Source organism: Pan paniscus, chromosome X, assembly GCF_029289425.2.
Source record: "Pan paniscus chromosome X, NHGRI_mPanPan1-v2.0_pri, whole genome shotgun sequence".
Taxonomy (NCBI): Eukaryota; Metazoa; Chordata; class Mammalia; order Primates; family Hominidae; genus Pan; species Pan paniscus.
Genome location: NC_073272.2, coordinates 54,954,491 through 54,966,908, shown reverse-complemented (window position 1 = coordinate 54,966,908; position 12,418 = coordinate 54,954,491). Strand labels below are relative to the sequence as shown.

The 12,418-nt window shown below is 43.0% G+C and overlaps 1 protein-coding gene and 1 non-coding gene across 30 annotated transcripts in view; both read left to right on the top strand.

Moving 5' to 3' along the window:
• The window catches only part of HUWE1 (HECT, UBA and WWE domain containing E3 ubiquitin protein ligase 1), a 150,399-nt gene that overhangs the window by 114,988 nt on the left and 22,993 nt on the right, over positions 1 to 12,418 (top strand). For 28 of the 29 annotated variants that reach the window (XM_003805901.6, XM_055106725.2, XM_063601490.1 and 25 more), the window contains 11 exons: positions 3,194 to 3,366; positions 3,712 to 3,860; positions 4,613 to 4,688; positions 5,505 to 5,603; positions 6,190 to 6,323; positions 6,510 to 6,678; positions 8,018 to 8,246; positions 8,902 to 9,080; positions 9,374 to 9,463; positions 9,625 to 9,779; positions 11,007 to 11,052. In XM_003805901.6, coding sequence (XP_003805949.1) covers positions 3,194 to 3,366; positions 3,712 to 3,860; positions 4,613 to 4,688; positions 5,505 to 5,603; positions 6,190 to 6,323; positions 6,510 to 6,678; positions 8,018 to 8,246; positions 8,902 to 9,080; positions 9,374 to 9,463; positions 9,625 to 9,779; positions 11,007 to 11,052 — 1,499 coding nt within the window. The remainder of the gene's footprint in view (positions 1 to 3,193; positions 3,367 to 3,711; positions 3,861 to 4,612; positions 4,689 to 5,504; positions 5,604 to 6,189; positions 6,324 to 6,509; positions 6,679 to 8,017; positions 8,247 to 8,901; positions 9,081 to 9,373; positions 9,464 to 9,624; positions 9,780 to 11,006; positions 11,053 to 12,418) is intronic. The other variant, XM_063601493.1, reaches the window with a different exon arrangement.
• Positions 12,113 to 12,192, top strand: MIR98 (microRNA mir-98). The gene has a single exon (NR_106553.1). It is a non-coding gene; the product is annotated as a microRNA mir-98 (primary transcript).

Below are 12,418 nucleotides of genomic sequence, written 5' to 3'. Positions count from 1 at the left end.
TATTAGAAGATTATATGTATATTATAAGAAATACAGATGAGTAAAAATAAGAAGTAGACACTGTATTCCTACCACCCAGATACCATGATTACCTTATTGGTTTATTATTCAGTGTTTTTCTTTGCATGCATAAATAATGTATTCTTTACTAACATGATGTGATACATGCTATTGTGTTGGGGGAAATTTGGGGCATTTTCGTTTTTATTTTCAGTTACTGGTCACTTCCTTGCTATGAAAATAAGTTTCATCCTACCTAATGCCCAAATCCATAATTAAGCATTTTTCTCCAAACCAGAATCCAATTAAGGACTTGTATTACATCTGGCTATGTTTTCTGAATCTCTCTTATTCTAAAACAATTTTTTTTTCATTATTTCGATCTTTATTTTGTTTTTGTTGTTCATGATTCTAGCTTGTTGAAGCGACCGTGTTTTTGCCTTCTAAACTTGGTGCAGTTGCTTCCTTGCAGTGTAGTTTAACTTAATCCTTTACTTCCTGATATTTTCTGTAAACTTCTAGTTAGGTCTAGAGGCTTTAGAGGCTTATTGAAGCAGTTTAAACATTTTGGGCTGAAATGTGTAGCCTAGGTGATGTATAGCTCATATTGTATCATGGGAGACACATCTCCCATGATAATTGTCACTTTTTGTTCTTACTAGAAAGTCATCTCTGTTATTTTGGCACTTTACAAATGTCTGCACTATCAATCATATACCTAAATAATAGGCTTAACATCAGTTGATAATTCTTGCCTGGATCAATTAATTTGTTTGAGGCTTATGAATAAAAGCTTTCTAATTTCTCATTTCGAATACATTATTAACTGGCATTTTTCTGTGTTAGCCTCACAGGGAATGTCTGGTTGTGCTAAAATATAATTTCTATTATAAAGGCAGTATAAAAACTTAATTTCTTTCTATTTACATTTGAGATTCAAATGTAGGTTTTTTTCTGGCTTTCTATTTTTTAAGTCGTATTATGGACTCGACTTTTCATGTTTGTTTTGTTTTGAAACTAGTGATTGAATTTATTTGGATCACTGCAGTCACTTTTTCATGCTCAAATTATTACACCTTTGACCTATGTGGCCCCTTCAAGATGACTAAATTGTCCTTTTGCTACAAACCTATCAATTTTTTGAAACATTTATAAATGTCAAACTCACAGTACTGTAATGAACACCATGTGTCTACCTAGATTAACCACTGCTGAACATTTTGCTTTATTTCTTCCCTTCCTGTCCTTTCAGGAGCTGAATCATTTGAAATTAGTTGAAAACACTGTAAAACTTTACCTCTAAGTACTTGATCATCTGTCTCCTAAGAACAAATATTCCTTTATATGGGTACAGTTCCATTGTCATATCCAAAAAATTTACCAATAATATAATAATACTAAATTTATACAATTTTATATACACATACTCCCAGTTATTTCAATTATGTCTTTATACTCTGAGGGAGAGTGTTTTGATCCGGGATTCAGTGAGTATCACATGTTGCATTTGGTTGTCACATTTTTTTTTTTATGACATTTTCCTGTTTTGATGAATCCAGGCTTGGTGTCTTATAGAACATCTCACAGTCTACATTGATGTAATTGCTCCCTTAATGGTTAGGGTCAGGTTAAATATTTTTGGCAAAAATACTACATGGGTGATATTTGCCCTTCTCACATCACGTCAGGAGACAGGTGAATACCACTTGGTCCCAATACTTGTGATGCTAAATTTGATCACAGCCGAGGCTGGTGGATCACTTGAGCCTAGGAGTTCGAGGCCAACCTGGGCAACATAGTGGGACCCTGTCTCTGCAAAAAAATACAATAATTAGCTGGGCATGTACGCCTGTAGTCCCAGCTTTTTGGGAGGCTGAGGTGGGAGGGTGGTTTCTGTTAGATTTCCACTTTGTAATGAATAATTCCATTACTATCATTATTCTTTCTGATACTCAGCTGGGCCTGTGGTAATGATCCCATTAATTTTTTCTCCCCATTTTTGTTGTTATTTTTCCTCTTTATAGAAACAGGGTCTCACTATGTTGCTCAGGCTAGGCTCAAGCAATCCTCCCATCTCAGCCTCCCACAGTGCTGGGATTACAGGTGTGAGCCATCACGCCCAGCTGTCCCATTAATTTTTGAAAGCTTTTTGGCACAATGAGATATCCCAGGCTTACCTTATCCCTTCCTTGCCCTATTCCTGGGATCACTTGTTCTGACGAGTCTTGGTTACTTTTAGTGTGATGTGATATCAGAGACTGCCATCTTGGTACTACTAGTGAGCATATATATATATATATATACACACACACACATACATACATACATACATACATACATAGACTCACACATAAATACACACATAAAGCAGATAAAAGCAGAGCTGCTCTGGTGTTAGTGGGCACCTGGTTGGTCTCACACACCTTATTACACTTAGAAATCACACCACACCTCCAACTGCAGCCCCTATTGTACTTTTATTGAACTCTAGGAAGCCCTACAGAGTATAATTTGAAATTCACAGGACTTCAAACTGTTATCAGCCGGGCGAGGAGGGCAGGTTGCCTGAGCTCACGAGTTCGAGATCAGCATGAGCAACATGGCGAAACCCCATCTCTACAAAAAATAGAAAAATTAGCTGGGCATGGTGGCTCACGCCTGTAGTCCCAGCGACTTGGAAACCTGAGGTGGGAGGATCACTTGAGCCTGGGAGGTGGAGGTTGCAGTGAGCTGAGATTGTGCCAATGTACTCCAGCGTGGGTGACGCAGCGAGACCCTGTCTCCAAAAAAAAAAAAGAAAACTTTTATCATGTTCCTTCCTTTGAGCTTTTAGGGTTTGGGGACTAAATGCTGGTGGTTTAAAAAAAAAAAATCCTGAGTACATCTGAGAAGTGGCTTGCTTGCATGTGGTCATCCAGAATACATTCTGATTTCCAGTCAAGAATTTGTTACTCATGTGCTTTCCATGGCCCCATGAAATAAGGCATTGATTTAACTCTTGCTTTTAGGGTGGGTTCCTTGAAGACATTTAAGTCAAAATTTTTTTTTTCTAAACAAAAGTAGAGTGTTAGTTGTACGACCTTATGCCCCTTTTCTCTTAGTAGATTCCATTGTAAGAAGCTTAGTGTCACTTAGAAGATAGACACCTAGTATTTCTGTGCTCAGTCCATCTCTTTATCTTCCCTTATCTCAGTCCCAACATGGCCAACACAGTCAATGCTGCTCTGAAGCCTTTGGAAACACTTTCCCGGATTGTGAACCAGCCCAGTAGCCTTTTTGGCAGCAAGAGTGCTTCTAGCAAGAACAAGTCTGAGCAGGATGCCCAAGGAGCCTCTCAAGATTCCAGTAGCAACCAGCAGGACCCAGGTAGGGAATCAGAGCCAATGGACTGGAGAGGTGGGAGTAGTTGCTTTATGGGCCTGGGATCACAACTGTTCTGGCTTGGTGGTGTTTCCCTGGGAACTTGCTGGCCTTCCAGAGATCTGTCATAGTGGCGTGGGAATCTGCCCCACAAAGAATTCCTTCAAAATGCAGCCTTGTTTGGCTATCCTCACACGTAGCCTTGTCTTTTCCTTTGTCACCCATTCGTTTATTCTCTGAGAACTTAACAAACTTGCCCAAGGAAGGGACCTTATTGTCTTTGCACTTGCCTCATGGTGCCCAGCACATAGGCACTCTTTGATTATTTTGCTGGTTGGTTGATTGTTTCAGGCGAGCCTGGGGAAGCAGAAGTGCAGGAGGAGGATCATGATGTCACTCAGACAGAGGTGGCAGATGGGGATATCATGGATGGGGAGGCTGAAACCGACTCAGTGGTGATTGCTGGGCAGCCTGAGGTGCTCAGTTCACAAGAGATGCAGGTAGGGAGGCAGATCACCCAGCATTTCCCTGTTGCGGCGCTGAACCAAACCCTTGCCAGGTGGTGTGGGTGGGTGAGTACTTTAGATCCTTGCCTCAATGCTGGCTGCTTTGCAGAGGAGCATGGGTGATATGCTTAGTAGATGCTCAGTAAATGTGTTTGTACTGTATTAAAAGAGGGGTGGGGGCAGGGCCAGGATGCCATGTACTATGAAATGATATAGATCCCAACCAGAAAACTTAGGCACAGGTGAAACATTGAAGTAGAAAGCTGACCTGAGACCGTTGGGCCCCGGGTCTTTGATTTACTTTGGCTCTGGTCATTATTGGAAGCTCCTTAACACCACCTTATGCCTATAGCACCAGCTCTTGCTGGGGCATTAAAACAGCAGTCTTCTAAAGACCCTAAAGGAAAGCATTGTAATTTCTGGAGCTGGTAGCATTGGGTAAGAAATTGGGCCTGTGGTCCTAAGCTGCTGGCTTTAAAAAGATCTATTATGTCTTCCTGGACAGTATAAAGACAACCCAGTATCAGATAACTGGGATGGACCCATTTGAAGGATAGTCTGGTTGTGGATTGGTAGCACGTGGTAGTTTCTGTGCTAATTAGCACCGAATGTGTGGTTTCACATAACATCCTCTGTCACATGTTATCCTAGAAATGTATGCTGCTTTGCTGGCCTTTTTTAGGGTTTCGGTGCTAGCACAATGATAGACTTGTGTGCATCCATATATATGTTCTATTTCTCTCCAGGTTGAGAATGAGCTGGAGGACCTGATAGATGAGTTGCTTGAGAGGGATGGCGGATCTGGGAACAGTACAATTATAGGTGAGAGCCCCAGAACTGAGTATAGCCTCTTCCTTTGCCTCAGTCTCTCTTGGGAGGACCCTTTTTCTCATCATCTGCTTGCTCAGCTCTGCCTAAGGGCTCATAGCCAGCCTAGATCGCTGCTTGTCTTGATGTTGACGGTCTTACAGATGAGAAATTCACAAGACGTCTACAGGCCTGTGGCAGTCTGAAGTGTTGCCTGTGTGGGGGAGGTGGTGGGAGTGGCCATTGATACAGATGATACATCAAGCACATCAAAAGAGTGTTTATTCATGGAGGCCTAGAGGAGGCTGTAGGGTGAGAAAGCGCTTCCTTTCAGTTCTTCAATGAAGTCCAGGGGCTTTCTGCCCCTGAGTCTCAGTAGTGTAAAAAGAATGATCATTCCCTGAGGGTGGCCCTTTATAAATCTCAGAGGGAAAATGGCAAAGGTACCCTACTGTCACCTGGCTCTGAGGGTGTATGTGTTACTTGTTTTTACTTTGTTGATCAAGGAAATCAAAGGATAAATGGAAGTAGACATGTATTCTTAAGTTTTACAAAGCTTTTTTATACCCAGTATCCTCTGTGGTTTCACAATTAGTGGGATTGGCAGGGCAGATGTGATCATCCTGTTTTACAGATGAGGAAACTGAGACTCAGACAGGTAAAGTGACTGGCCAAGCTCACCTAGCTAGCTGACAGCAGACAATCCAGGTCTTCTCCCTCATCCAAAAAAAAGTGGATATCTGCTAGGTGTACATAGCTACTTTAGACACACCCAGTCTGGAAAGGGAAGTCCTCTGTTGTTCAGTGAAGGCTCTGCTCTGTAACCTTCAGTGAGCAGAAGTGGAGAGGATGAATCACAAGAGGACGTGCTGATGGATGAAGCTCCTTCCAACCTCAGCCAAGCTTCCACCTTGCAGGCCAACCGAGAAGGTGAGAGTGCCGAGGCCAGAAAGGCCTCCCTTCTTGCCCTGCACGTCTGACAGACACTACACTAGGGTTTTCCTGGAGGCAGCTGCCCACATGTGCAGAATAAGGAAGCATCTGTCTGCATGCGCTGACATACACCATCCACTTTATCCTCAGCCAGTTTTTCAAATAACATGTTACTACTGCTTGCCCAAAGTTTGTCACTTCTTACTTGGTTCGCTTTCTTCTCACCTGCCTGCTATCATCGCTCCAGGTTCCCTCTTGCCAACAGGATATAGTCAATAGCAAAGTAGGGCTGAAAAGGCAAGGGGGCACCAGCAGACTTGGCCAAGTCCTAGACCATGGCTCCTCAAGCACCACCCTCTAGCCAGCCTCCACATTCAGCCACCCTGCTCAGTGTGTTGATGCATTGATTGGCACTCTCAGGAAATCGGGTCTGGCTCACTAAGTCTGTACATCACCCCAGATCTGGTTCTTCCTCTCATAGAGTCAGATATCCCATCACCTTCCCACTCAGCCTGCTGGCCTGCACAGTAGCCTGTTTTCTAGCTACTCAGTTTAGTCCTCCAATGTGCTCCCTTTGTTTTAGATTCCATGAATATCCTGGACCCTGAGGATGAGGAGGAGCACACTCAGGAAGAGGACAGCAGTGGCAGTAACGAGGATGAGGATGATAGTCAGGATGAAGAGGAGGAGGAGGAGGAAGATGAGGAAGATGATCAGGTGAGGGGGGACTGCGTTTGGGTTGGTTCAGATGACCTCTTCCATGGGAACATAGAGCTGCAGAAAACCAACAGTCTGGGTTGCTAGCCTCAGCGTCTCCCTCCCTCATGTGCACATGTGGCCATGGCACCAGGCTTCAGAAAACCCTTACCTCCAGCAATTCTCCATCTCCTATTTTCCCTTAAGGAGGATGATGAAGGTGAAGAGGGAGATGAAGACGATGACGACGATGGCTCTGAGATGGAATTGGATGAGGATTATCCTGATATGAACGCTTCTCCCTTGGTCCGATTTGAGCGCTTTGACCGGGAGGATGATCTCATCATTGAGTTTGACAACATGTTCTCCAGTGCTAGTAAGATACAGGGGCTCAGCTGGGTTTTTCTCTCTTGATTCTTATACCCTTCTCTAGGGTAAGCCAAGCAGTGGACCAAACCGATCTGATACAGACAGCACTTCTTTTCCTATGCTGACTTCCTGGGGCAAGGGATATCTGAATCCATCTGTCTCATTAGTGTATACTTAGGAGAAGGAATAGTGAGAGGCTGCTTTTGTTCCCTTCACCTCAGTAAATAGGCAGCCATTTTAGAGCCTGGACAACTTGATGATTTGCTTGATTAAAAAAAAGAAAGAGACCAAGGCTGACTGCATCAGGCACCCATGTGCACACCACAGTGGCAGGGCAATCAATAATCCTTATGTCCATAACACAAGATCTTGAGGGTTTGAATGGTCACCTTTGAGCTTGGCTTTGGGGAGCAGATTTGAACATACTCACTCTATTCATCCAGGATGCGTCTTTTCGGGAGAACGAGTGAATCTCTTCCTCCCCCATCACCGTGAAACTTCCCTTTTAGCGTCAAGTTAGAATCGAGTTCTTAGAATCAAGCTGTCTTGATAGGGCAGGTCTTGACAACTTAAATCGCAAGCATGATGTAGCAGAAAACACTGAACTGTTCTGGTCTGTTTTCTTGGCCAATTAATCTCTTACCTCTTTGAGCCTCAGTTTGTCACCTGTAAATGAAAAGTTCGAGAAAAAAATGGGTTGGATTAGATAACTTTGAAGATAACATCTATGATTATTTTGCATTTTTGTGATTTTCATCAGTTTCCCTTAGAGTTGAGCCTCTGTCCATTCAGCAAATTGAACAATATTTGAGGAGTGCCTACTGTATCCTAGGTACTAGGGATACAGCAGTAAAGAAGAAAACAGTCCTCGTTCTTCATAAGAGTGGTTTATTAGGAATCATAACTAAGCAGGCATTACATTGCACTATAGTAAGAGAGCACAGAGGTAAAGAGTTACCTAACCCAATCTGTGGAAGTCAGGCTTCACAGAGAAAGTGACATCTTAGGCCAAGAACAGAAGAGCAGGTAAAGAAGCGGGAGAGGAGTCTTCAAGGTGAAGGGAGCAGCATGTATCTGAGGGGCCTAGAAGCATCACTGTGACTGTAGTGTGGAAAATGGATTGGGAAAAGGTACTATTTAGGAGGCTGTTGCAGTATCTAAGTGAGAGATGATGGCATAAGCTATGGTAGTGTCAGTGATTGTAGATGAGTTGTGGGAATGAGGGAGAAAGGACAAAGCTCAGGTTTCCGTGTGAGGAAGTAAGGCCCAGGAGACATGATTCTGCTTGAACAAACATGGAAGAAATTTCTTTTTGACACTGACCCTTTTACATATTGTCCTTGCAGCAGACATCCCCCCATCCCCAGGAAATATCCCTACCACCCATCCACTGATGGTGCGCCATGCAGACCACAGTTCTCTGACACTGGGCAGTGGCTCTTCAACAACTCGTCTCACCCAGGGCATCGGGCGCAGTCAGAGGACCCTAAGGCAGCTGACGGCCAATACTGGCCACACCATTCATGTTCACTACCCTGGGAATCGCCAGCCCAACCCTCCTCTTATACTGCAGAGGTGAGTTACAGAGATCTGTTGGATTCATCGGAGCTCTTGTAAGAATTTTCACTGTGCTTTAGCATTGTCTTAACCTTGGGGGAAATAGTCCATCACTTAATGTTCTTGTCATACACACAAATAAGGTATTTGTTCCATTTCTTTGTGGATTACATGTGCAGCCTTTTGGGGAGTGCAGCCTTTTGGGGAATACCAAATTATGTCAATAGTTCTGCGCATGTATTTAGCAATTATTAAGTGTCTCATGCCAAGCACTTAACACTTTAGATATAGACGGGACAAGATCCCTGCCCTCAGGCTTAGAGTTTAGTGAGACAAACAATCTTAAGAAGTAAAAGAAAGGCATATAAGTGTTGTAATGGTTGGTGTACAGACAACAGAGAGGGTGTAGTGGAGGCAATGTGACCTGACGCAGTGCCTGGCACGTGGGAGCTTATTGACACCCACTTGGTGCCAGGAACTATGGAATAATATACAACTTAAGTACAAAACCAGGGTGGTATTCAGAAAAATAATTTAGACTTGTGTGCACATCATCAGGTTTATAATCATGTTCTGCATTTAATAGAGGATGCATGAAGAGGATCTCATGGTAACAGGTTGCAGGGCACCTCTGGACTTAACAGTGATCATGGTACCCACCATTACCCTACAGGTTGCTTGGTCCCTCAGCTGCTGCTGACATCCTTCAGCTGAGCAGCAGCCTTCCCCTACAAAGCCGGGGTCGGGCCCGCCTCCTGGTAGGCAACGATGACGTCCACATCATCGCCCGTTCTGATGATGAGCTGCTGGATGACTTTTTCCATGATCAGAGCACAGCTACCAGCCAAGCAGGCAAGTTTGTGTGGTGAAAGGGAGGGTAGAATTTGTCAGATTCTACTTTTTCCCTGCTGAGGAAAAGCAAGACAGTGTCTGCCCTATAGAAAACCCCCATTTTATAGCAGTCAGAACCACTCAGTGACTTAGCCATGGGCAACAAAAACTTTATTGTCTCTAGGTACTTGTTATGTTCTAAACATTGTGATAGACCTTGGGTCCTTTTAGGGAAATACTGCAATTTTTGGATCGGTGGATCAGTTAATGCTTGACAAGGCCAAGAATCTCATTCCCCTTTGCTGTCCCTACAGGAACCCTGTCCAGCATCCCCACAGCCCTGACCCGCTGGACAGAAGAATGCAAAGTTCTCGATGCTGAGAGCATGCATGACTGTGTTTCAGGTGCGTGGCAGCTTGGTTATCAGGGCAGTAGTGAGCCTTCCAGAGCTAGGGCAAACGTGTGGAGAGTTGTTTCCCTGGTTCTCTGTGGCTACAAGCTCTGCCTCTTGGCTTCCTCCCTGACCCCACCAGAGCAGCCTTTGATTTTTGCCTCTTTGAAACAGTGGTTAAAGTGTCCATTGTCAATCACCTGGAATTCCTGAGGGATGAGGAGCTGGAAGAAAGGCGAGAGAAGCGCAGGAAACAACTGGCTGAGGAAGAAACAAAGATAACTGATAAAGGCAAAGAAGATAAGGAGAACAGGGATCAGAGTGCACAGGTGATTCCCAAGGGCTGGGAGGATTCATCTTTGACTGTGTCTGCCGTAATGTGGTTTTGGCATACACATGGCACCAGGAATCACTGAAGAATCCTAGAACGTTCACGTTGAACCTGGGAAATTTTTTATTTCAAATTCACCATACATTGACCTGGTTTTTAGGGGAAAGAATTCAAACCTAGAGGGGAGATTTCTCAAGTGTCAAGGGAAAAACTGGAGCCAGAAGCAGAATGGCTTCTCACTCAACAGTCACGCTGCATAGTCTCTACCGCCAAGGACAGCATCAAGACAAGGAGAAAAACCTTATCTAAGTCCATGCTCTTAGTCGCCCACTTCCATTTCTGTCGGTGAACTGCCAGTGTGGGGAATCTTACCGAGATGACCCCATTCCGTCATTTGAGTAAGATCAGCCTAGGTGTCAGATCAGAGAAAATGTTTGTACTCTGAACCCCATCACCACATGTCATTTTTTCTAGGGCTCACATGTATAAAATCACTAATACAATTTTGGTTTAGAAGGAAGTTACCTACTTTTTTCTGAAACTTCTGGGACCTCAGACAGAGATCTTTTAAATGTCTGAGTAAATGTTGATAGAATTATACATTACAGTGTATCACTTGATATAAAAGGGGGAAAAACTGATAGAAATACAAAGAAATAAGCCTTGAGAGTGAAAGACTTTAGTATACCCTACTCAGCAGTTAAGGAATCAGGTAGATTAAAAATAAGGGTAGTGAAGTGTTCAGTTAAAATAACAAGGTTGATCTAACAAATATCTTTATATAGAACTTTTTACCTAATACACACATTGTTTCACACTTGATATAGGATGAAAAATAAGTGAACCTAGCCTGTGACTGAAAAGAGTAGAGTGGACAAAATAAAAAATAAGCCCCATGAAGGGAAAAAATACATAGATGAAACCAAGAAATTCTTGCTAGAATGATCATGATCGTGCCCATTCCTAAGGGGTTTTTATTATCGTTTCCTTCCATATTTATTTCCCCCTCAGCCCCAAACCATTCTTGAACCTGAGTATGTATAGAGAAATTGGTCATATATTTGCACAGTGAAATGATCACCTTCCTTTGGTCACATGGCCAAAGCATTCTCCATTAGATCACTGAACTCCTAGATGGTCTGGGTGGAGGATGGTGACTATTACAGTTGACCTCTATCTTAGGTGCTTGCAAAGTCCCACATTGGTCTATCCCTTCTTTTTGCAGTGTACTGCATCTAAGTCAAATGACTCCACTGAACAGAATCTCTCAGGTAACTCTCCTTCCCTTTCTCCCTTCTTACTAATCAATTGGTTGCTTCTTTATCCTGATAGTTCCGAGTAGCTGGCCCACATAGGCTGAAGATGGACACTGGTGCTCTGTGGGATGAGGTAGTAGATTGTATAGTTTTAGGGTCATACCCCATCTTGGAGATAACTATACAGTCTACTGTCTTTCCCACGGTGGTACACTTCTTCTCCGACTGGCTCTGTTCAGGTTCTTGTTCTGGTTATTATCTACTTTGTTCTGGCATGGGTAATGAGGTCATGTGTCTTGTTCATTTCCTGACTGCAACTCTGTCCTCTGAAACAGCATGTTCATGTACATCTTTGAAGTGGCTGGTCCTTTGATGACCACCATGGTGTGGCACTTCATGAGAATAACTGATGACAGTGGTTCTCAAATGCCAGTCCTCTGTGGAAACGAACAAAATCAAGGAGCTTTAATGCCTTTTTCATAAAGCTGAATTTATTCCATTTAAAAGGCTGTTTTTGTATTTAGAGATCATATTCCTAATTCTGTGGTACCAAAATATTTTTATTAAATGATGTTGATTGGATGTTTTTTCTTACATGGCTAAACTAAAAGTTGGCAACCCCTACATTAGTCTCTACTTTTTGTTCTTTTTTTAATTAAATTTTATTGGTCCATGGAATCTAAAAGTCTAGGAACATTGTCTTGGATAGTGTGCTGTTCATGAAGGTAGCTCTCTGGGCTTAGTGGTATGACTGCCGTATGTTTCCTATTCCCTCTGATCTTCTTAACAATGGTCAGTAGCCATTTTGTGATTCTATCAGTTGGTTCATGTGATATCATATGTCTCCCCCACCCGTATTTCCTCAGAACATTCTTCTGCCTCGCTACACCTGTCTCCTTTCGCACTTGAGTTGGAAAATGATTGTACCAAAGCCTGCACAATATTTTTTAAAGCAGTGAAGTAGGGTAGATGCCTTGGTACCCTTAATCTAGCAAAAGATCTTTAAAAGAGTCTGTCACCATGTAAAATGGCCTTTTGCCTGCTGCCCTTATTAGAGGATTCTGCTCATGCCAGGGTGAGGTAGTAAGTTGTATTGTTGTGGGGTAGGGATATTAGGCCCCAATTAGAAGATAACTATACAACTTACTACTTTCCCTGGTGTGTGGCATATTCACACTTAGTCTTAGCAGTGTTGCCTCCATCAGACAAAGTTGTAGATGTTCCTTGGATAATTTGGACTGGAAGAAAAGAGACATGGAAGGGGACAGATGGTGTTTAGGGTGAGGCAGATGTCATTATAAAGTGACTTGTCTTTCATTAATTGGAGCATATAATTATTTTACCTTTGGGCATGAACTCATTTTGCTATTCTTCAACTGTG